At 40.1% G+C, this 26,718-nt stretch overlaps 1 protein-coding gene across 2 annotated transcripts in view; it reads right to left on the reverse strand.

The window, feature by feature from the left end:
- Positions 1-26,718, reverse strand: part of LOC124711671 (ribonuclease P protein subunit p29) — a 102,003-nt gene that overhangs the window by 66,425 nt on the left and 8,860 nt on the right. For both annotated transcript variants that reach the window (XM_047241864.1, XM_047241863.1), the window contains exons 2-3: positions 24,086-24,246; positions 18,854-19,062 (exon numbers count right to left, since the gene is read on the reverse strand). In XM_047241864.1, the coding sequence (XP_047097820.1) occupies positions 18,854-19,062; positions 24,086-24,246 (370 nt within the window). The remainder of the gene's footprint in view (positions 1-18,853; positions 19,063-24,085; positions 24,247-26,718) is intronic.

Raw genomic sequence — 26,718 nt, forward strand, 5'->3', positions numbered from 1 at the left:
CAGTCTCCCATCCTTCATCAAAGACACCAACCACTTTCTCGAACGCCTGGAATCCTTACCCAATCTGTTACCCCCGGAAACCATCCTTGTAACCATTGATGCCACTTCCTTATACACAAATATCCCGCACGTCCAGGGCCTCGCTGCGATGGAGCACTTCCTTTCACGCCGATCACCTGCCACCCTACCTAAAACCTCTTTCCTCATTACCTTAGCCAGCTTCATCCTGACCCACAACTTCTTCACTTTTGAAGGCCAGACATACCAACAATTAAAGGGAACAGCCTTGGGTACCAGGATGGCCCCCTCGTACGCCAACCTATTTATGGGTTGCTTAGAGGAAGCCTTCTTGGTTACCCAGGCCTGCCAATGCAAAGTTTGGTACAGATTTATTGATGACATCTTCATGATCTGGACTCACAGTGAAGAAGAACTCCAGAATTTCCTCTCCAACCTCAACTCCTTTGGTTCCATCAGATTCATCTGGTCCTACTCCAAATCCCATGCCATTTTCCTTGACGTTGACCTCCACATGTCCAATGGCCAGCTTCACACGTCCGTCCACATCAAACCCACCAACAAGCAACAGTACCTCCATTATGACAGCTGCCACCCATTCCACATCAAACGGTCCCTTCCCTACAGCCTAGGTCTTCGTAGCAAACGAATCTGCTCCAGTCCGGAATCCCTGAACCATTACACCAACAACCTGACAACAGCTTTCGCATCCCGCAACTACCCTCCCGACCTGGTACAGAAGCAAATAACCAGAGCCACTTCCTCATCCTCTCAAACCCAGAAACTCCCACAGAAGAACCACAAAAGTGCCCCACTTGTGACAGGATACTTTCCGGGACTGGATCAGACTCTGAATGTGGCTCTCCAGCAGGAATATGACTTCCTCAAATCCTGCCCTGAAATGAGATCCATCCTTCATGAAATCCTCCCCACTCCACCAAGAGTGTCTTTCCGCCGTCCACCTACCCTTCGTAACCTCTTAGTTCATCCCTATGAAATCCCCATACCTTTTTCCCTATCCTCTGGCTCCTACCCTTGTAACCGCCCCCGGTGTAAAACCTGTCCCATGCACCCTCCCACCACCACCTACTCAAGTCCTGTAACCCGGAAGGAGTACACGATCAAAGGCAGAGCCACGTGTGAAAGTACCGACGTGATTTACCAACTGACCTGCCTACACTGAGACGCATTCTATGTGGGAATGACCAGCAACAAACTGTCCATTCGCATGAATGGACACAGGCAGACAGTGTTTGTTGGTAATGAGGATCACCCTGTGGCTAAACATGCCTTGGTGCACGGCCAGCACATCTTGGCACAGTGTTACACCGTCCGGGTTATCTGGATACTTCCCACTAACACCAACCCTTCTGAACTCCGGAGATGGGAACTTGCTCTTCAATATATCCTCTCTTCCCGTTATCCACCAGGCCTCAATCTCCGCTAATTTCAAGTTGCCGCCACTCATACCTCACCTGTCATTCAACAACATCTTTGCCTCTGCACTTCTGCCTCGACTGACATCTCTGCCCAAACTCTTTGCCTTTTAATATGTCTGCTTGTGTCTGTATATGTGTGGATGGATATGTGTGTGTGTGCGCGCGAGCGTATACCCGTCCTTTTTTCCCCCTAAGGTAAGTCTTTCCGCTCCCGGGATTGGAATGACTCCTTACCCTCTCCTTTAAAACCCACATCCTTTCGTCTTTCCCTCTCCTTCTCTCTTTCCTGACGAAGCAACCGTTGGTTGCGAGAGCTAGAATTTTGTATGTATATTTGTGTTTGTTTGTGTGTCTATCGACGTGCCAGCGCTTTCGTTTGGTAAGTCACATCATCTTTGTTTTTAGTCATATTAGAGAAGGTAATATGAGTGATGTCATCTAATGAACTCACAGGTGTCCAGACTGGGGATGTGAATATAAAGTACCTCGGATATGCCGATGATATAGTGCTACTATCTGGGTCACAAGAAGAATTAGGGGAAATGGCTGACATTCTGGAAACAACAAGCAAAATTAGACTTCAGATCAATCATGACAAGCTGGAGTACATGGTTCTACACCATATACATAATAAAACTCAAGAACCACTCGCACCCTTACAGACAACTGAAGGTTCTTATCATCAAGTCAGGGAGTTCAAATATTTGGGCATAGTATTCAGATACGAACCATCCAGTAAAATGGAAATACAGGCAAGACTACAGGCAAGTAATTGCTGTTACCACAACCATAATGCTCTCCTCAAAAGAAGTTTGTCCAGACATTTCAAAATAAACATCTACAAAACACTCCTATAGCCAGTAGTACTACATGGATGAGCCACCTGGAGCACAACCAATCAAGATCTGAACAGACTGATGATATTTGAAAGGAAAGTCCTCGGACGATTTTTGGACCAATTTACGATAATGAGAGTGAAAAATGGAGGATTCGTCACAATACAGAGTTGTATGACATTTACAAAGAGCTGAACATTGTGGCCATAAGGAAGACATGACGACTCCAGTGGGCAGGGCATATTGCTCAAATGCAGGACAACTGAAGGCTGAAAACTGTACTCCTCACCAAGCCAATTGGCAGAAGGGCCGTAGGAAGACTTAGAACTCTATGGAGTGACTGCATATCCAAAGACCTTCAGAGAATGGGACTGCTGGAAGGATGGCAGAAAGGAGCCGAAGACAGGCTGAAGTGGAGGCAATCTCTCAAAGCAGCACACAGTTCATTGCGCCTGATCATGTAAGGTAAAGTAAGTAAGTAAGTATTTTCATAAAAGAGAAAGGCTGGCCCTCAGTTTTAAAGAATATGACACCAAATCTAATTTTGTGCTTAGTTTTATGTATGTAATTGATTTTATAATTTATTTCGACTATTCCTAGTTAGTATCTTTTGTTATAGAGTGAAATCAGTAATTGTTTCATAACTTAAATTCTATTGTTGACACATAAACAAATATAAATTCTGAAACTTCCTGGCAGATTAAAACTGCTCTAGTTCTGCAAGGTTTGCAGGAGAGCTTCTGTTAAGTTTGGAAAGTAGGAGACGAGGTACTGGCAGAAGTAAAGCTGTGAGGATGGGGCGTGAGTCGTGCTTGGGTAGCTCAGACGGTAGAGCACTTGCCCGCAAAAGGCAAAGCTCCTGAGTTCAAGTCTCAATCCGGCACACAGTTTTAATCTGCCAGGAAGTTTCATATCAGCGCACACTCCACTGTAGAGTGAAAATCTCATTCTGGAAATATAAATTCTGTACTAATTATAAACATTTGGAGTAATCTTAAAGTATCTATTTGGCTCTATTTGAAAACATATTAGCAAAGCCAGCCCTTAATTAATTTCAAGGTACTTAACGGTTTTGTCAAAACTACTGTTTGCCTAGTGATATTTGTTAATTTAATCATTTAAAAAAATAATTCGGCCTAAACCTTGTAGAAGAGGAAACTGATAAAAAGACAGAATTTTTCGATGTATTCAGTTAATTTAATGAGTTAAGTTTTAATTGTAATTTCTGTAAATTTAATTTCGAACAATGTGTAGTTTCCGTACCTATTATTGTGAGGATATATAAGAGCCTGATGTTTGGTCACGAGACAGTCAGTCCATAGCCAAGTTTCAGAGGAGAAACCTGTGTTGATTAGAACTACAATAAAGCTTCAACTTCACTGTGGAGTAAGTGTTAAGCAATTAGGCTGTGCGTAAAAACATTGACAGTGTCTGCTCCATACATACATGATTATTCTTCAAAAACTGTGAACTTAGTGGTTAGGTTTTACTGCTCGTAGATGTTCCACAGGAAACTATTGCAGTAGTGTGAAGGTTTGCCTGTAAACTAATAATGAGACTTATCAAAAGTTAAACAATAGTGCACTCGCCATATTACTGTGTATTGTTAGGGGCTTGTGAAAAGTGAAATTAAAGTACTGTGGAAAGCAACTGTGCACCTGTCAGCTACATTTATTTACACTAGCCAGTGTCAGAATACACAGCCCATTTTTCAGCCAGTGTAGCAACGCAGTACGTCAACAACGAGGATAAGACATGAAGAAAATAAAGCAGGAGGAACTGCGAAAAATACACTAAGAAAACGTTATTGTAATTAACCCCTCATGGACCTACTCCTTGTTGACTATTAGTAACCAAACCTTCTCATTCTCATGTTAACTCTCAAGATCTTGCTTCTTATTCAGCTACGCTTGTTGGCAGTCCATCAATTTGTCTTGCCAGTGCAATCCTACTGTTGTAGGTTGTAAAATTCAGTATATAGACTGTTAAAAGAAGATATCTTGTGGTAGAAATTTTGGATATGGACAGAGGGAACATAAATTTGGTACTCCTAAAGAAAAAGTAAGAAAGGAAATAGAGAGAGGTATGTTAGGATTGAAGAAGAGAAGAAGGCAGTACCCCATAGATGGATTCCCTAACAGCCTCCCACCCAGGGACCCCATGTGCTAAGGTACTTCACTGTGGCACCAGAGGGACATGTTGTTCGGGATTCACTACAGAACAGATATGCCACAGCTTCATCACCACAGACAGACCGAAAATGGATCATAATAAGTCTTACGAAATGCAACTGAATGGGCAAATATATTCACGTTAAGTCAGTACAATTTCTGTGGTCTGTCTATTCTTCAGTCAATACTCAATAGAGGTGACATCACTACTCACTATTAATCTCCACTAAAAAAATTCAAATACAAACCTAACCATTCTATTCTTCTTTCTTTATGTTCAAAAGTTTAAAACATGTACAAAACCAATAACTACTTCTGTTACCATTGAGCTGACTGCAAATAAATTGCAGGCAGCTCAAGATGGTTAATCAACAGTGACAGATTTTAACAGCTGATGCGGAAGACAGCCATGCAAACGAATGTATCAATAACTTCTTATTCTACATCCTGCAATGTTTAGCTTACTATATTCATAGCTTACGTAAAGACCTTGGGAGTTGAAGCATTTCTCTGCAAGTGTCTTAGGGCTATAACTTCTTCCACTTTCTATTATTGGCATATCATAACATAGCTAAAATCTTTCTTATTCTTGGCTTTTCGTGTACTACATGTACAGTACAGCTTCAAAATTTGCCTTGAAATGTTAATTTATAGTCACATTTATTAACTAACCTCATGGCTATCTTTGTAAACAGAATGATGTAGTTATTATCTAATAACACTAGACGCTATGTGTAAAAGTGTTGGGGTCGTAACTTTTTTCATAGTTCTATTTCTCGAAGAAGTGGTAGTTGAAGATATAATATTAATAAAAGATAATAAAATAGTCAAGGAAGGTAGAAATTGTCCTCGATAAAACTAAGGTAGAAATACAGAAACAATTTAACCCTGACAGCCTGTGGTCGTCAATCCACCAAATTTGAAAAGGGCACGAACTCTACTGGGGGCCTTAAATCTTTTAATCATATCTATGTTGTATACTCCTGCCCTGTATCAGAGTTTATTAGATACACTGTTCTTTGATGCAGGATATTCTGAACTTTAAATCCATCAGGTTTGAATTTTGGAAATTGCTTAAACTCTTATTACTTTCCAATTGTAGCTACTCTAATAAACTACTCGATAACACACCTATTTTCGGCTGCCTTCTTATGGATTATGAATTAGTACTCTCAATAGCCTTCCATAATCTCATTAAGTCTGTTTTATGTTATTCAGCACCTTCCTTGGAAGGGGTGTTAATATTAAGTGATACTTCTTTCCCTTGTATGGCAGAATTTACAAATTCTTGTAATCGTTCTTCCAAATTAGATGCATTTCAAATGTGTTAACCATTTCCCTGAATTCTTTGCATTGTTCTAATACAGTTTTCGCCTCCGAGATTGGCTCTGTAACCTGATTGAACACTCTAACAGCAATTTGACCTACTTTGTTAATTTTACCATCTAATTCTTTGAATTTCTCTTTTGGTTCCTTGTGAACAAAATTGCATTGGTTATTGAACTCATCCTTCAACTTCTGATGCATCAGGGTCAAAGTATTTGCAATGTTAGTTAATTGAGCAGCTTCTATTTCCTGTTTGATATGTTCTGTTACCTATGATTTTAGTTCTTCTTTTGTATTTTCTACTTTGACAAACAGTTAATTAATTTTAGACTCTACTTTGTCAGATAGTTCCTTAATTTTAGAATCTACTTTGTCAGATAATTTCTTCTTAGTGTCCGATAATTCATTCCTAGTGTCAGTTTCTTATTTGCTGGATCTACTTCACAGATAACTCCTTCATAGTGTCATAGTTCTTATTTGTTTATTTACTTTGTACGAAATTTTCTTAAAATTAGAATTCATTTCATCAAACATTTGTTTTAATAAACCTTTAAACCATACTGGTGCTTCTCCTGCCATTTTCCAAGTAATGATGGGCACACAACACAAATATTATCTATTATGTACCCTCTGTTATGCTAATAAATGATTACTGCATAGTTTTCATAAATGTGATAACACTGAAACACTGTGCCACTGTGTAGACAGAAAAAAGTTTTCACAGGGGATTTCTGTATTTTCTGAATAGCTCACCCTTTCTGATTAACTGCACACTCTTGCCATGTAGCCAATGCAACCACGTGCATGTGGCGAGGTACTGCAATGATTTACAGATTTGCAGCACCCGGCACAGCTAATGTCTCGAACACAGTGATAGATCGATTGCACTCATCGTACAGCAGCACCCCTGCAGCATTGCTCAGCTACTACTGGGTCCCTGCCGTTGTCAGAATTCAGAAACTTATTCTCCAGGCCCACCGGAAAATTCTTCTTCTCCAAAAGCTGAGAAATTACTCTGTTGTACTTAAAATGTTCTTTTATTAACATGTTGACGTGGTTTTCTTGACATGAAAATTTAATCGAAGTTGCGGTGATAGATGCACCACAATTGCATAAGTATGGTTTGTCTCCAGATTTCGTGAACTGTTCCGAGATTTCCTTTCACTTTCTTCTTAACGGATCTTTACTGAATTTAGACAATATAGTTATGTCCATTCACTTATACTCTCTTCTTTTGTTTAATCCTTGTTTCTCTTAGCAACCCCATAATTTATCACTCGTTCAATTTCACGATTTTTTAAATTTATGGTTCTTTATTTTCTTCCTTCTGCTTTCACTGCTCTGCATTCTGTATACTGGGAGCCAAATGAAGTGTTTTTCTTGGTGGTTTAGGGTTTTATGTAACTGCTAGCTCGATCCTTGTAGGTTGAAGCTTAGTCAGAACACTTCCTGAGATCTGTCACTCGATGCATTATATGACACATTTACCTTTCTTTTTTTAAAAAAAATCCAGTTGCCATCATAATTGATGCTCTAGAAGCAGAGGTCCTGCTAATCAGTGCCTCTGATTTCGAACATCCCATGTGTAGCTGAGGAAAGTCTTTACCATGATAAAGTGTATCCACTACTTTCCTTTTAGATACATTTATTTTCTTGAATGGGTGTACAGATCATAGGAGTGACTCTTGAGTTAGAGTAGAACATAGCTTCTCATACGACACTTTTCAAAGCCTCACCATGACATCCAAGATTACAATATACATTTTTTTGTCACAAAACCACCTTGTCTGTTGTTTTCATTCTTGGAGAGAGTGGTTGCTCCTTGACGGTCAAGCCACTGCAAAACCACAACACAAAAATGTAAAAGGCCTCACCCACAGCAGATGAAGCCATTTACTTGTCGTCACACCTTGTAGTTTTGTCGTGTTCCACACCTCCCATTTAATATCTGCACATAGAAAAATAAATAACTGCACGCAGTATATGTTCTGTGACTTACTCCCTACTTAATATTATTCTGTCACGATCATCTTTCCTTGCACTACACAAGGAGTGTGACGTGTTGGTGGTCACAGGTGTTGATCAATGACGAACAAATTCCTTTGAATGGGGGCACAATAACCACCTACAATGGGGCATCCAGGACTGTTGGGTTTGGGCATTTTGGGGTACATGTAGAAGGAGGGTATGTAGCATGTCGTAGGGGTGATGAGCAAAATGGATTCGGGTGAAAGGGTCTGGGAAGGGCCTAAGGCTTTAAGTAGGGACTGAAGATTATGTTGGACTTCTGGGATGGGATCACTAAGGCACAATTTACAGGTGGACGAGTCAGACAATTGGGAGAGGCCTTCTGCTAGGTAGTTACAACTCATCATGACAGAGTGAAGCCACTGTCTGCAGGGAGGATGATTAGGCCAGGATCTGTTTTAAGACTTTGGATGGCTGTCCTTTCCTCTGCTGAAAGGTTGGTGTTGTTAGTAAGGGACCTGGAGGAAGGACGGTGGGGCCAAGTTGGAGGTAAAGAATTTCTGGAAGATGACCAGGGGGTTGTTAGTTGGGTGGGGGAGAGGATCACGGCTGGATGTGGTAGAAATTGGGAGAGGCTGGATTCAATGTTGGAATTACATTGGCTTTGACTGGAGCGAGTGGTAGCACAGAAGTGTGTCTATGGCAGGGATCAGGAAAAGGCAAGTAGGGTTTTCGCAAGTCCAATATGGTTAAATTTGGGTATATGACTAAGGACGAGGACTAAAACTTCTGTGGGGCTCAGGATTTTGGCGAAAAGATTAACAACAGTGTTTTGGGATTGTTTAAGCTCTGGGTTTGAAGTGTTCATATGGAGTTTTGGGGGACGTGGCAAGTTGAAAAGGTCCATTAGGCAGGGTCTGGTTGCTATGAGGGATTGACGAGCAGGAACACTATGGGTAGGACAGGGATTAGATAGTGGTGCCCCAAAGTGGCAGTATGATGTCAGCAGATTGGATAACTTAAGGAGGTGCTGTCTGGAATGCTCTTCCAGGAGCAGAAGAGCAAGGGATTCAATTTCAAAGATGTGATGAATGTAGTTAGGATTGCACAGTAGCAGTATCTTGTGGAGGGAGCAGAGGTAATTCTGGGATGCCTACGCCTCGGAGATGTATTTTTGCTGTAACAGGTTTGTGAGGGACAGCGAGTGGTGGAATCTGAAAAGGTGAAGGTCGCTGTGAAAGGAGGGGTGGGATCCTGAGTAAGGAACTTTAATGGTTTGGCCATTGAAGGTGGTGGTGGGAGAGTCCATGGTTTAGGCAGCATCTAAGAAACACGATGTGGGACTGGGTTTTAGCCATGAGCAATAGGAATAATTTCAATTATCGGCAGAAAGAATTTGGGGAATGAGATGCTGCAACAACAATCAGCACAGTCAGGTAGCAAAGTGTTGTGCACGGATGAAAGTTGTTGATACAGTGGGTCTTTGAAGTCAGAGGGTGCACCATTTGAAAGGTGATGAAAACACATGAAGGAAGTAAGAAAAGTAAGTCTACTTCATTTCATCTCAGAATTCTAATAGCGCACACATTCAAGAAGATATGTAACGTGTGACTTCCAGTTCATGTTCTTATCAATATAAATACCTAAGAATATTTTGTTTTATTCTCCATTTCGAAGAGTTCACAATAGTGTCCCCCCATATTTCAGTCTGCTGGGAAATACACCCTGTGATAGTGAACTGTTGCCGCGTGTCACTGAATACACTGCATATATGTGATAACAAGATTTTAGTACTTTACTTCATAACAAGATTTTAGTACTTTACTTCAGATATTATCAACTGAATGAGAGGTTTTTCGTTTGAAGTAATTAATTATGCTCTTAATTTCTTTCCCAGAGCATAGAGCAATTGTAATCTGCATTATGTATGAGGCATTTCTACATGCATATAATATTGTTTTATCTCAAACTATCCAAGTCAGTCTTTTGAGCTATTTTAAGGAAGTGATTACTAAATATTTTGGCTACCTGACTGCTACCAGTTATTGTTTAGCTATTTTCTTTAATAAAAAAGCCCTCACATCCCTTATCCGATTTACCCGTTTCCCTTTTAACTATTGCCCTTATAGCGTTTATTTTTCAAGGTATGAGAGAAAAGTCACACTGAGAGCAATCTAGCAACACTGTGTTTTTCTACTTGTGTAGTCTAGTCTGTTCATCCCTTCCAGATGCTCAGTCTGAGTTTTAGCTCTATACAGCCATCACATGATTTTTGAGTGTGCAATCGGTGTTGTTACAAAAATGGAACAGCAGAATTTAGATCAATGTTATGTCATCAAGTTTTGTGTTAAACTTATGGAATCCCAAGTGTGGCTTTAGCAAAAGTGAAACAGGCCTACAGGGAACATTCCTTGTCAAGTTTTCCATTGGCACACATCACTTTTTGAAGAATGAGAACACACTGAAGGTGAACCTCACCAAAGGAGACAGTTAACTTCAAAAACCAATGAAAACATTGGACATTTGGATGCTCTTGTGAGATTGTTCCTCCAGGAAAAACTGTCAACCACACATTTTACAATGTGAATAGAGTGAGACCTGACATTGCTGACAGCATCCCATGTCACACAGCCACATCCATCATGAAATTTTTGACATCAAAAGTCAGTCTTGTTGTTCCACAGCCCCTTACTCACCTGACTGAGTCCTTGTGACTTCGAATCTGCTTAAAAAATATTAAAATTTCCACAGAGTATCATTTGCTTTCTTTTGTCTGCCATGTGGCATAATACTGACTCAGTTTCTTGTAAGAATATTTTAATGTTTCCCAGTGGGGATCTGTATACTGTAACAATCATTAATGACTCTGTAAAATGGGCGATAAATCTATTTTATTTATTTACTTTGTCCAGGTATTCAAGAAAAGTTTGTACCTGAGCTCTGTTAGCAGTATTCTGATGTAACAGGATCCCAAAAAATCCCTTCCCTGGATTCTTTTTTTTTTTTTTAAATTAAAAAAAAAAAGCTTGGAAGACATTTCGCATTATGATACAGTCCTCCTCTTGCAGTGAAGAAAGGACATATCATTCTTTTGTTCTTTTGTTCACATTCCTTGCTCTTTCCACATTTGTTTAAAAAGTATTATTAAGCAATATTCACACACACTACTGCTGTTTAACTGGTTCAGTCACTTTTCATAATTATGAGTTATGAAGGTGTCCCAAATTTAAGCCCTCAGTATCAAACCAGACAAGCACCCACTCAAATAATCCCAAATGCTGTTCCTGCAGTGTCTGCCATAGAAAACTTGTCTCATGTGTAGGACATCTGAGATGGCTACGAGGTTCGGTGGGTATTTTGCATAAACTATTCTTTGAGCGACAAATGCATTTTCAGAGTGTTAGAACTAACCTTTATCTTTAATTTGGGAAAATATAGATTGCTGCTTACTGTAAAGAAGACAGATCAAGATGCAGACAGGTGTGAGTAAAAGACACATACACACTATGTGAGTGTCTTTTAATCATGTCTGTCTGCAACTTGATGTGTCTTCTTTATGGTAAGTAGCAATCTATCTTTTCCTACATTGTTGATATTCCTACCTGGAGTTTCAATCATTTTATCTTTATCTTCTATACATATTTTCCATTTCTTCATTCACTGGGCCAGTCTAAGACTGGTTGTAGGAGGAAGAAATACCCCAAATACAATTTTGAAAACATTGATTTTTGCTCAATCCAAATTTGAAATTGCAAAAAATACTGACAAGGAAGATCTCACATTTGAACTTCCTGATTAGCTGTGAATGCATATTGTATGGAGCACAATACTGCAGACCCCTACTAATTCTAATATTTATAAAGCACAACCATAAGACAATTGGTTACATTAGGTGTTGCTATCACTCACTCACTTTTGATGTGCAAAAACAATCATTCTTAAAATGTTTTTTAGACTTGCTCTTGTAGTGTTTTCCATGCTTTCATTGTAATGAAAATATTACAGGCCAGTCATTTAATACAATATTTACACCAAATCTGCATTGCATTGTAATGATAATGGATAATAATGTCATCATTACAGGCCACCCAAAGATTTTGCAACCTGACAAACAGACATGTAGAAACCCACCCTGAATTTTTTATGCAGGAAGAATACAACAAAAGAAGTGCACTGTGAAATTTTAACTGCCAAGACACACTGCAAGTATTTTTGAAAACTTGTTGAAGTTACTCATTTCTGATGGTGACACAAGTAAATTGAAGCACCTACACCATACAAAAAAATGCCATGTTTCATTAACGTTTAGAATAAGACACAGTTCACTTTGACAGTTAAACTGCTGCATATGTAATTCTTACAATGGTGACTAGCAAAGGAAAATAATTAGACAGAATTACGTTAGAGTAAGAAATGGTCCTGGCTGTTGCTCAGCTTATTGTACTACATACTGAGCATACTTAAAACCATTTGTAAAATGTGCTGATGCAAACTGATAATGCACAAATTACTGAAATTTAAGAATATTATTCTCCTGACAAATCTCAAATGACACTGAGCAATCAGAAATTATGTTGTCTGGTAATTTCCTTAAATGCTTTCTATAGTTGAAAAAATTCTTTATCAGGAGTCACAATGGTTGTTCTGGGTGGAATCTGAATTATATCAACAGCCTTTTTGTCATCATCCTGAAAGACAGAGGTATTGTTATGTCCACACCAAGAGTCCAACAAAAGCAATGAATTAATCTGCAAGTGGTTAGAAACCATTTCGAATGAAATGTTAAAAATTATTCTTTCCTGTTTTTCCAGATTTTGATAGATCGATTATAATATTTTTGCCACTAAACAATCTTTTTTTTAAATATTTGATGTTAATATGCCTTAAAGTCCCTGAAGACACATATTAAGCTGTGGAAACAGTAATCCACTCTTACCTATCACTGTCATTGTTGTACATTTATGTTTCATAGCATTAACACATTCCACAACAGTCTCTGTGTTTATTTACCTCAAAATGGTAGAATGCAGTTTGCTCATAGTTCTTTCATGAAACCTGACTGATTGGCATTAAACACAGCAGATGTGGGGATAACAGTGAGCCTTGTCTTCACATTAGGTACAAATTAGTGGATCTCCTCTACACTTTTACTTGAAGTAAACTTCAATGTTTTGAGACTTCCTTTACTGTATGGTTTCTTGAATCTACTTAACCAGGCTGAAGAAGACTTGAAATTGACAATGTTCATCTGAACTCTTAGAACTCTATCGTTGCATTGCCACTCACAAGAAACTCTACATTGTTCGTATCTCAAGAAAATTCCTCTAAGGAAGAGTTGTTCATGCTCTTTATTGAATTTTAGGGGTATATGTTGGTTATTAATGGGAGGTAACAGGACTTTGTGGCCACACTCTACAGTAAGTCTTTCCAACAGTTATTCTTCCATACTTTTGGGAATTTCATTATAGTGCATATTTATTACTTCGTGTAAAACTTTCTTCCATGTACACAGTTCATGGTCAGATTTTATGAAGCAATACTCAGTGTTCACACAACTTAACATTAAGCATTAAACCCAATTAATATTAATTCAATTTTACTTCATTCCCCAACACATTATCATAAAATCAAACTAGTAATTATTAAGGATATTAAATGAGTTGTGAATATTAGTGAACAGTAAATGCAGAAAACTGTCTCAGAGAAACCATCAATGAAAACTGATATTTGCTTTACAAATTACAATTGAAATGAGTCATGTTATTTGTATAGATGCGCCATCAACCAAAGCTAGGTGCCTGTGTCACGGTGCACATGCGCAGTCCGCTACAGCTAAAGTAGGGTGTACATATCTCCAGCTGCTTAGCGAACTACAAATTTGGGAATTTTCAACTTTTTTAAAATACTTGCAGTGCGTCTCAGCTGCTAAAAGTTTGACAGGGTCTTTCTTTCAGTGTATTCTTCCACATTCGTGACAAAGGACATGGGCTAAAACTCAGATCAAATGATAAAACCCACCCTCACGAATAAAATACATAATTAAAGCTGCTGTTGAGGCACTGTCGCCCAACACCAAAGGTAAGGTGTTAGGAAAATTAAAAGTCCGCCACAAAGCAGCTAAAAGTGGGCAGTCCAGCAAGTGGTGGATGACTGTCATTTGGGAGCCACAGCCACTCTGAGGTGGGACCTTGCAGCGGAGGAGGTAACTGGGTCCTCGCGACCGACGAGGTAACCATGTGTGAGCCACGTATGGCCAATGCGAAGTCGACAAAGGACAACTTATTCCCTGCAAGAAGCCCGCAGGGAAGACTTCCACACATTCACAGTAACTTTAATGACACGCAGTTTGTTATGCATCCTTTTATGCTACTTCATCTCCCAAAGCCAAAAAACCTTGCACACAAGACAGAACGCAGGTGAGTTTCAGAGATGCCCATCTCCAGGAGCGGTTTCCACATAGTCTGTTTGGCCAGCCTGTCAGCAAGTTCTGACATGTCCTGGGGTCTACACAAACACCACTGAATGACTGAACTATTCCACGACAGAGATGGACTCCTGGATGTTCACTACCAAAGGATGGCAAGGGTAGCACAGGTCGATAGCTTGTAAGCTGCTCAGGGAGTCAGAACAGAGAAGAAACAACTCACCAGAACAGGAATGGACGTACTGAAGTGCACGAGATATAGCCACAAGCTCTGCAGTGAATACACTGTAGCCAGCAGGCAAGGAATGCTGTTCAGTATGGCCTCTGCGGACATAGGCGAAGCCAACATTACCATACGCCACAGAGCTGTTGGTGTAAATAACTTCAGAACCCCAGAACATGTCATGTCAAGAATTGACAGGGCCACATAAAAGCTCCAGATGAAGCTTCGGCCGAGGTGTGCACCATGGAAGTGTACGTGAATGGACCTCAAGTAGACGTGGTAAAGGGAAGGACTTCAGTTCGGAGAGAAGAGATCGCATTCAAATCGCAATCGTGAGCCCTGACTTGGGCCGCCGATGCGGGAGATGAACTGCCGCGGGTGGGAAAAGAAGACGGTCATTCGCATCCTCAGGAGAACTACGAATATGTGCAACGTAACTAGAGGGCAGTTGTGCATGTCGTATTCGCAATGGAGGGATTCCGGCCTCTGCCAGGACGTCACCAGACTCGTTCTAAAAGCTATCGTCGTTAGGCAAATGCCACAGTCATGCACTGAGTTGAGGATACGTAAAACTGAGGGCACCGCTGAACCATAAAACAGACTCCCCAAGTCAATGCGGGGTTGAACAAGGGCTCTGTAGAGCTGCAGCAGCGTAGAGCGATCTGCACCTCAGTTGGTGACGCTCAGGCAGCAGAGAGCATTGAGGTGCTGCTAGCACTCCCACTTAAGCTGACAAAGGTGAGAGAGCCAAGTCAATCAGGTGTCGAAAACCTGTAAAAAGAATCGATACCTCTCCACTACAGTGAGTGGATTGCCATTAAGATAAAGTTCAGGTTCCGGATGAACGGTACGACGCCGACAGAAGTACACGACACACGGCTTTGCGGCTGAAAACTGGAGCCCGTGGGCTACATCCCATGACTGCTCCTTGTGAATGGTTCCCTGTACGTGCCGCTCAGCTACACCAGTACTGGAGGAGCAATACAAAATGCAGAAGTCATCTGCATACAGAGAAGGGGAGACAAATGGTCCAACAGCTGCTGCTAGGCCATTGATGGCCACTAAAAATAAAGATACACTCAATACGGAACCCTGCGGAACACCATTCTCCTCAATACGGGTGGAACTATGGAGGGCACCGACTTGAACATGGAAAGTACGGAACGAAAGGAAGTTTTGGATAAAAGTTGGGAGTGGGCCCTGTAGGCCCCACTAATACAATGTAGCAAAGATATGACGTCGCCATATCGTGTCGTATGCTTTACATAAGTCAAAAAAGATGGAAATCGGGTTTTGGTGTCTGGCAAAGGCCGTTCGGTTGGCAGACTTTAAGGACACAAGATTATCAGTGGTAGAGCGACCCTGGCAGAAGCCACCCTGACATGGAGCCAGTAGGCCACATGACTCCAGGACCCAAACCAATCGCTGACACACCAAACATTCCAGCAGCTTACAGAGAAAGTTGGTGAGGCTGATGGGCCGATGTCTACCCACATGAAGCAGATTTTTACAGAGTTTTAGCACCGGAATGATGGTGCTCTCCTGTCATTGTGATGGAAAGATGCCATCGCACCACATCCGATTGAAGATGACGAGGAGATATCACTTTCAGCGAGACGAGAGATGTTTGATCATGTGACTGTGGATCTGATCCCGCCCAGGAGCTGTGTTAGGGCAATGTCCAAGGGCACTGAGGAGATCCCACTCTGTAAATGGGGCATTATAAGGTTCACTGTGGCATGTAGTGAACAAGAGTACTTTCCTCTCCATCCGCCGTTTGATGGTGCAAAAGGCCGGTGGGTACCTCTCCGACGCAGAGGCTTGAGCACAGTACTCAGCAAAGTGCTCGGCAATCGCGTTTGTGTCAGTGGAGTGCACACCACTGATGTTAATGCCAAGGACACCTGTTGGGGTATGGTACCCAAAAAGACATCTGATCTCCGTCCAGACTTGGGATGGTGACGTATGGCACCCAATGGTCGACACGTACCTTTCCCAACACTCCTGTTTCTATCGTTTTATAAGCAGGCGAACATGAGCACAGAGCCACTTAAAGGCTATTAGGTGCTCTAGGGAAGGGTGCCGCTTATGTCGCTGTAGATCTCGACGATGCTCTTTAATTGCCTCAGCGACTTCTGGCGACCACCAAGGGACCGTATTTCACCGGGTGCATCCTAGAGAACGAGGGATTGCATTTTCCAGCGCAGAAATTATCGTTGTAATGACCTTCTCAATCACAACATCGATGGCTCTATATGGGAGAGTGACAGCAGAGGTGAAGGTGAAGGCTACCCAGTCTGCCTTGTTTAAAGCCCATCTGGGTAGGCGAACATGGGCATGACACGAGGGGAGTGACAGGAATATGGGGAAGTGGTCACTACCGCACAGGTCATCATGTGCTCTCCAGCGGATAGATGGGATGAGTCCTGGCCTGCAAATTGATAAACCATTGGCCGAGTAACTACCATGAACCACACTGAAATGTGTGGTGGTGCTAGTATTTAAGAGGCAGAGGTCGAATTGGGACAGTACATTTTTGACATCTTTGTCACGGCCAGTAAGCATGGTGCTACCCCACAAGGAGTTATGGGCATTAAAATCTCCCAACAGTAGGAAATGTTTAGGGAGTTGATCAATCAGTGCAGCCAATACATTCAGGGTTATCATACCATCTGGAGGCCGACGTATGTTGCAGACAATTATTTCCTGTGTCGTCCTTATCCTGACAGCCACAGCTTCAAGAGGAGTTTGAAGGGGCACAGGTTTACTACACACCTAGTTCAGGACATAAATGCAAACTCCACCTGACAGTTTATTATATTCACTACAGTTCTTGTATTATCCCATGTAGCCGAGAAGGGCAGGGGTCCGTATCTGCTGCCACCGATATATTTCCTGAACAGGCTATAGCCATTGTGTATGAGGGTCTGGCGAGATCTAGGTCCTCAGCAGATGCCAGAATCTTCACCTCATCCTAGACACAAGCTTGTAGGCAGTGGTGTGTGGGTGCCACTGCAAATCCCTTGGTCTTCGGGGGTCTTGTGTCGGAATTTCTCTCACTGATCCTTGGGTTTCTCTGGCTTGGAGGGCTTCACTGATTCAGTCTCCGGGCCTGAGGATGATCCTGAAGCCCTACGAACAGCTGCTTTTGGGTATTTCAGCCACTGGCGGGTGTCATCTAGCAGAAACCGGAGGAAAAAACCTGTACTAACCACTTAATATTAAGTCCCGAGTTATCCCATTTTTATTACTTTGACAGTAATTTAAAATACTCGGGCAACTTAAGAACAAATCTGCGAAAAAATAAAAACTCCCTCATATCTGTTTCAGTGCAAATAGTTAAGTGTTTGGCCATTAAAGAGCGTCCAGTCCTACCTTTGTAGCTTGGCTGTTGTCTTTTGGTTGAGTTGGCTGCCACTAGATATCATCTTTATTGCATGTAGATTTGGATGCATGAAAAAATGAGCTTAAAGCATCAATTCTGTACTGCTGTTTAGGTAATGCTTCCAAAATCATGAGTTTGGTATTGAATTTAGTGGCTCAGAAAGTGAGGAAAAATGAGATATTACATCATTAGACATTGAAAAGAATGGCAGTTTGTCTGATGACAGACAGGTGTTCTCCCATGATAGGACATAAATATGTCCACTGTGTTCCATCCAGCTTTGCCAAGATTCTCCTTAGTGAAATACAGGGTTTGACTTCATACATACAAAGAAACTAAAAAAATTACTAAATTTCAGAATATTTTAGTCAGATTCCATTACATGACTATATGCAGCATTTTATTAATTGTGACATTCGAAATTTGTAAGTCATTATTTTGAACTTCAAATACTATATTTATATGTCTACATTATTCATTATGGGGCAATTTTCATTAATAAAAATATATTTTTGGAACACGATTTGTCAAAAAATTAGTATTTTAATGAGTTAAGGAAAGTACTAGATATTTTTCCTTAGAAAGCAGAAAAGGCTTGTTTCATTTGCATCAGAGGGATATTTTTGTGTAAATTCAAACACTGCAATTAGGAGACTACCCCCTACTTGTTCTCTTTTCTCTGTTTCAAATGGCTCTGAGCACTATGGGACTTAAATGCTGTGGTCATCAGTCCCCTAGAACTTAGAACTACTTAAACCCAACTAACCTAAGGATATCACACACATCCATGCCCGAAGCAGGATTCGAACTGGCGACCGTAGCAGTCGCGCAGTTCCAGACTGTAGCACCTAGAACCACACGGCCACTCCGGCCGGCTTCTCTGTTTCAAAATTATATTAAACTTGAATTTACAACACTTACACTAACATACACATTTGACCTAAAACATTGCCACATCTGAAAAACAGGAAATTTGACAGAAATTTCTATTTCTGACAAGTCAACTAAAGGTTATTTACAGATTCAAGAGAAACTTTCTGATGAAAAAATGTAGAATCCTTACCCAGACTCTTTTAAAAAACTTATATCTATATAGGAACTGAAATATTGTTTCCATAAGGAATGTAATGGACAAAAGTCACTATATTTCAAGCCACTTTTATTCAACTTGTGCAAGCCAAGTTCCCTCTTTTCACTAAGGGTCAGCTGAGATTTCTTCTGTCGCTGTGATCTCTTATGACCTTTCAACCTATGTTTTGCTAACAGCAGCCTCTGCAACAACAGAAAAGTTTGGTTTTCTCAATAAATAATTCTGTTATGTAACCATATTCAATACAAAATATGAATGGCAACATCAAATTTTTATTCCTTTAATCACAAAACATTCATACTTCGTTCTTCATTATGAATTATGAAACCAATAAAGGCAATGATGCCATTCTCCAAATATTAAAATAACAACAATTAAAAACTGACAATAGGAACAATACAAACAAAGATCATATTTATGAAACAATTTCAGTAAAACTGCTTTTTCTAACACCCATACAGTATTATGCAATGCCTTCCTCCTTGCAATTAAAAATTGCACATTGTTGTGCAGCAGGCTTATCCTGTAATCTTTCGTTGTTGACCATTCAACATGTCAAGAGTTTCACAAAATAATATTTCAAATCAAGAAGAAATAAGCTTACAGGCAAATTTCGCTTTCTCAACATCGATTTTGGAATCAATGTCCAGAAAGGTGTTCCTTTAGGACAGCAAATTTGTTTCTTCAGAAAATGGCACTCTGGGGCTTGGGGCAACATGGTGATCACGTCACAATCTTTTTCAATTACATATTTCAGCCAACTATATGATAAAGTTTTCTAATAAAAATTCATTTGCAATGAGAAAACATAAACTAAATACACAATTTGCATTATCTTATAATTTAGGATCGTTAATATCAAACATAAACTAAATACACAATTTGCATTATCTTATAATTTAGGATCGTTAATATCAGTGTACACAGAAGAATGTGCATAATGTCGCAGAAACAAATCTGTGATCATGAGTAGGAACATTTTTACGTATTGCTAAATGAATTTGAAATGTAAAGTATCATTTCATAAAAGTGGTAAGATATTATACTTATATCTGTTACCAATGAATGGTTATCGTCAGCTGCACTTAGAAATTTCGACAAATGATTATTGTCATCTGCACATAGAAATTTCGTTGAGTGGGTAATAAATGTGAATATGGTAACTGTGCGGAAACTAATTTGTGTGTGCATAAAATAGGGAGGCTGGACGCATTGTTTCATTTGTGGTAACTGTGCCGAAGAACATCAAATCTGCTAACTAGAAAAGAAGCAGGGAGAAGAAGAAAGATAATAAGAGTGCAGAAAATCATAATTATGTCACAGTACCAAAAAATCAAAAAGTGGTTGTAAGCAATGAAGTATCTCTCATAGTGGCAGTTAGGAGCAGAACACAATCAAATCCTAAGTGACAAACTTGAGAATGTTTAAAGATGGCTAAATTATGTAATAGTTGGGAAGAAATGAAGTATTTTTGGCAGAACAACTGAGGATAAACAAACGGGTTGTTCTTGAAAAGGGGATCAACAACTGTTACTGAGATGCAGAACACAAACTAATACTTGCACTGCCCTCTCCGCTCTCTTAAAAGTTGAGGAGGGAAGAACATATTAGTGGAGAAAAAGGATGATCAAGTTTCTTGACAGCATTTATATTCCCAAATGAAATTTTCAGTCTGCAGCACAGTGTGTGCTGATGTGAAACTTAATGGCAGATTAAAACTGTGTGCCATGCCAAGACTCAAACTTGGGACCTTCGCTATTCGCGGGCAAGCCATGTCTTCACAATATCCTTTCTTTCAAGGGGTGCTAGTTCTACTCGGGAAATCTGGAAGGAAGGAGATGAAGTACTGGCAGAATTGAAGCTGTGAGGATGGGTCGTGAGTCTTGCTTGTTTAGGTCAGATGGTAGAGCACTTGACTGCGAAAGGCAAAGATCTCGAGTTCGAGTCTCAGTCTGGCACACAGTTTTACTCTGCCAGGAAGTTTCAGCATTTATATTAAAGAAGCAAGTTATAAATCCGGACTGACACAGCATCAGTAAACTGTTACTATCTCATCAGCAATGTGTCAGTGCACCAGAGGTTGGCCAGAGATATCAATTAATTCCAGTGTCTTAGATGATCCATCACTGAAATGGCATGGGATTGTGGCTGGTCATAAACTTGCAGAAATAAGGAATACCAGCAAATATTTTTTATAAAATATATAACTTACATGACCAGTTGCAACACTGTATTAATGTATCTTCAGGCCCCTATGCAAACCGAATGGTGATATCCAATCACCGGTGCATTAGGACAGGTACCATGTATATTCACTTGTCTCAGGGATTTCTATTTACACGATTTGTGCAATCCAGCAATGGGGAATGTCAAAGTAGTTGTTATATGGCTGGAGTGCACGTCACATGATTATACATGAAACCGTGGCTGGATATCACCCTTCAATTTATATAGGGACCTAAAGATGACAATAATGTAGTGTCGAAACTGGTAACGTAAATAGTATATTTTATAAAATTATAACTGTTGGTATCCCTTATTTCTATAAATTCCAGCATTGGCTGCAGCCAACAGACCACCTACCTACAGCACTGCAGTTAGCATCACCCGCCAAATCAGCCTCTCAGCAACAATTCAACATGACGTGTGCTGCCTTTACACTTTGGTGAGCTGTGTTAGAACCACGCTGTTTGTTTTATTCACGACCATGGTAGTGTTGGGTGTTGCAGTCTGATGGAAAGTGATTTTATTCATTGAAGTTTCTTTTGTTAAATTTATAACATGCTTAAGTTACATAGTGGCCGCAGCTAACTAAAACTTATATACAATTTAGTCTTGTTAATGGTGTACACTGGCTGACATGTAAGCAAATGCTGAATTAAAAACTGAATTCAATGTTAAGGTCAATAGTTCTCGTACCAGTCTAAGAAGAGAACTAACTTGTAATCTAAAAGCAGAACCAACTTCTAGCCTGCAAACTCAAAGTGACATAAAGAATGAAATTTCTGTGCTGCAAAACACAATAGCCTCTTTAACCAAGGAGTTACATATGGATGTATTACAATAGTGGGATACGAAAAAAAACCGATGATGTAACACAAATTCAGGATTTTGCTGAACACAAAGAAAATTAAATACAAGAACAAGTCTCAGATACAAAACAAAGGGTAAATATTTTACAGAATGTCAAAGAAACAAAGGGGACTGCTTTTACAGATTTGATTTTGGCAACTTTGGATGAACGAGTTAGTGAGTTAATAGAATAGAAGTTTTATAAGCTGGTCAATTTATCACCCAGTACATTTAAGTCTACAAAAAATTTAGAAAGCACTTAAGAGGAATTCTCCAAACTGTGGGGTAAAACAGTAAAAACAAGGATGAACTAACTAAGAGGAAATTTGGCGAAAGTTATGACCATTCTACAGCTGCATCCACATCCACACCTATACTCTGCAAACTACCATCAGGTACATAGTTGAGGGTACATTCCATTCACATACGGGGCATAACAAGAACGATTGTCTGAATGCTTCAGTGCACGTAGTAATTATTCTAGAAATTACAGAGCCAACCACAACCATAAGAGAATCACGTACGTGGATACACAGTGCAGCATCAGACATTGTTACCACAATTATAGTATAACAATGAGTTCAGATGTCTAGCTAAAATAATGACAACTAAATAGCAATAAGAATAGTGCAAGTTCATGCTGGTTATTAGCAACACCACATTTGATGGAGAGGAGGAAAGGGAGATAATTTACAGGAATGGGGAATACTTGTGTTCTAACAGCCAGCGTACAGGATACCACTGTGGTCCACTGAGACTTACTACAGAATAGCCAAGTAAACAGATACACCTGAGTATTGTGGTTCAGCTGAAAGGGTGTACTGCATAAACAATAAAGACACAGTGGTCTGAGCTTTGTGAAATACTATTGATCATAAGAGTATTGACTAACAAATATCTCAAAAGAAGCAATGAAAGGTTACTAGCTGCAATTGATCAGTAACTCCTTACGTTAACAACAGGAAAGCAAAGAATGCAGATTGGCAAAATAGAAGGTGCTGTTGTGTTTAGCTCGAAGTCTCTACATAAAGCACAGTGAAAAAGAGTACTACAGAAAACTTGCTGGATTATTATTATTATTATTTTATGGAATGATAATGGAGAGTTTTATAAAGGGGTATTTATACTTCGGAGTGATCATTGCTTAAACGTTACAGTCAGGTCAGTATACAATTTTAAGGGTACTTTGTGCAACCAGGAATGGAGTACATCCACTCCCTTCTTAACTGTGTTACCTGTGGAGAATCAGAAGCAAGTAAGAGGTCAGTACAACCTTCATAGGCTGAAAGTACAATGCAAAAACAATAGGATGTTTATATGTAGCCTCTGGATTGAACAGAGAAATGGGAAGAGCAAACTCTGAAAGTATTATAGGCTTAAAATGATATAAATCAAAAATTGATTGGAAATGAGTTTGATTACCACCACATAAAACTGGGCAAGGCAATCAATTGATAGCTTGATTAGTTTTAAGAATAGCTCTACATTAAAATGATATTAAACATGAGATCAATGATGAATAAAAACAGAGCTGAAACAAGATAATACATACAACTTGCCTAGAATGTTGGGATATTACTCATAGTAAATAAAATTAAATAATATATGTCATGCCCTGGTGGCTTCCGTTTTACTTCTAAAGTTTAAAGAAAAGAAAATTAATTAGATATAAGTTTGGGTTAAAATTACAAATGTGGTGAAAGATGTGAGTAATATTAATGTTGATTACATAGTTAAGTTTTTCTTTTTGAAGATGACAACATTATTGAATCTCATTATGAAGTCACATCTAGAGAAGTTTACAGGAAAGTCTGTGTCCAATGGGAAAACTCTAAAAATGTTTTACCTTCACACTTTATGTGAAGAAAAAGTGTCAGACAGATAGCAACTAATGACTGTGAAGAGCTCCGAAGTACAAGAAAATGTCCCAGTGAGTTGCAAATATGCTATTCTTGAACAATGCAATCGTGTCATATCATACTACAGAAAGATTTAAGGCTTTTGACTCAAAAGTTAATTTCTAAAATTTAAAAAGAGGCTGTCGATTTCTTCTCAAGACATTCATTGCAGCCAGTGAGTAAGAGGCTGATGATTATGCTACCTCTACACAGTCGAAGTAAAGTGGAAACTTGCCTTTTTCAGTTCTCCATTTATCCGCTTTGTGTCAGTAGCAGGTAATACTGATGATAAATATGCTTTTACTGCTTGCTCTTTTGAGTCGCTATCAACAGCTGACTGTGTTGCTCCAAACACTCGTTCCTGAAGTGTCTCAGGAAGGGGAGAATAAAGTAATTCTGGAAATGAGTGTCGTCATAGTTAGAATGAAAGCAATGCGAAATGAAACATTCACAATTGTAAAATTAAAGCTATTTAGCATTGGCTACTAATCATCCAGTTCATAATTATCAAGTAATGAAAATCGAAGCTGAATTCACTTCATCTTTAGCAATATTTTTTCAGTACTCAAATTAGTGCATTAAAATAACTTTATGTGAAATTAAAATTATGGTAAAATTTACCATTTGAAACATTTTTTTATTTACACAAACAAGAAACAGCTTTCCTTATAAAATGAGTTTTTCCCAAAAAACAGCATGTTCCAAAGGAAGATGAAAACATCCTCACTTTTTATAAAGGGACACCATTCATCAATATGTGAATTGTAAGGGAACGGGTGAAGTAGGCAAGCGATCGTCCACCCTCCAGCGCGGTACACATGTTTCCGTCACAGCTGATTCGGCATTGTCGGGTCACTGCCCGCACGAGTCAGCTAGCAACGCAGAATAAAAGTGGGTCTTTCTGTCGGCCGGGCGGCTGTTGTCATCAGACACCCTGCTGCGTCGTCAGACACCTGGCTTCCGCGTCGCGTTCGGGTCGGTAGGCTGCGAGAACACTGACCGCTTCTGAGTATGTATGTAATGAGTTTTTAATAAAAATTAAAGTAAATTATTTGACCGTGTTCAAATGCTGATCACCGGCTCACCCTAAGACCCTCACGCCCACCCGCCATCATCCTGACCAGTCAAATGCCTTATAAAATGGTGTCAGAAGTGGGATACTCTGGAAATACTTTTCTGTGGAGAGAAGAAAACCTACAGTCTTCCAAGAGGGTATAGCGGTGATTGGCATTGTTCGCGAAGTTCGTGTTTCATATCCGTACGTGGAAGCAGCACAAGGCAGATACCATCCTCTGTCGGAGCACATCTCTGCAGACGATGCAATGGAACAAGACCCAGCACTGAAGGCAGGACTGCAGCAGATACTGGCTTTGCTTGGCGTGCATGCGAACAGCAATGATGGCAAATTTTTAAATAAATAGAGTGACCGGGTTATTCAGTATGGCAGAGGCACAACAAGATTTGCAGACTGTTATAGCACAGTTACGAGAAGAAATTCAGCGATTGAAAACAGATTCAGAAAGTAGAATGGATGTGGGACAAGTGAATAGTAGCCTTCGGAATGTAGCTGATGAAAGCACAACAGATTCAGCAGTAGTTAAAAATTTTTCTTTGATCCCCACAGTTCCGGTCTTCCGTGGGAAGTCTGATGATGATATTCACGTATTTTTTAGTAAACTGGAAAACGCAGCAAGTTTAGGATCCTGGAGAGATTCAGATAAAGTAACCGTGGCAAAATTGCGAATTCAAGATGATGCACTCGATTTTGTTACGTGTGATACCATGTGCACTCGAGCAGCTACCTATGACGTTTTTAAGCAGACACTGGTGCAATGGTACAAAGGGAAGAAGACAGCAAGATTTTACAGGGAACAACTGTACAACATGCGTATATTGGACAGAGAATCTATTGAGCATTTTGCTGATCGCATTAGAAAAGTGAACGCTAATACTTATGAGCTCAGCGAGAACGATTCGTACAATGACGAAAAATTGTTTGAACCAGGACAAAGGGCATTAGATACATTTTTGAATGGGTTACAGGGTGAAGTCGGTCGTGCAGTCAGATTGGCACGTTGTGAGACATTTGAAGAAGCCATACAGACAGCAGTTCAATTTGTGGAAGAGCTACGGAGACCTCAAATAGACCGCAAACCGGATCGGCGTGTGTTCGAAGCTTATTCAGGAACCAGTTATCGTGGGAACGGGCAACAGGCAGCCAATACTCGTGGGAAAAAGATTCAGTGTTTCGTTTGTGGAAGGGAAGGCCACATAGCGCGGAACTGTAGAGGAAGGAATGCAAGGAGTACGTTAAACGACAGAGGGGACGGGAGGGCCACCACTACTTCCGCCCCCAAGAAGCGATAGTTACTGCGAGCTCCACGAATGACAGTTCTCAAGGCCTGTTTGTTAACACAATTTACCATGGACAGAATGTCTGTTTTCTAGTTGATACAGGGGTTCAAATTTCTCTAATGTGGTGCCATGTAGTTAAAGAGAGAAGCTGGAGGCAGTGGAGTTGTACCATTAAAGGGTTAAATGGCAACCAGGTGCACAGTTATGGAGAAGTTGTGATTAACTTCGTGACAGGCCAAGATGAATATGAGGCCAGAATGCAAGTGATAAGAAGTAGAGAGAAACGCTACGAAGGTATACTAGGGTTGGATTTCCTGCAGCTAATCACGCTCAGATTGATGTAGCAAAGAGAGAATCCAATTCGGTCATAATGATTATGGCTGCAAAGGGCACTCTAAGAGTCAGACTCAAAAGAATGTTAGTGACGCTGAGGTAATGCGAAACCAAGTAGCGGCACAAGTATACCGTTCCGAGTCGACGTACATTTGACTGAAAGTGAGTGCATCCCCCAGG

This window comes from Schistocerca piceifrons, chromosome 8, assembly GCF_021461385.2.
Source record: "Schistocerca piceifrons isolate TAMUIC-IGC-003096 chromosome 8, iqSchPice1.1, whole genome shotgun sequence".
Taxonomy (NCBI): Eukaryota; Metazoa; Arthropoda; class Insecta; order Orthoptera; family Acrididae; genus Schistocerca; species Schistocerca piceifrons.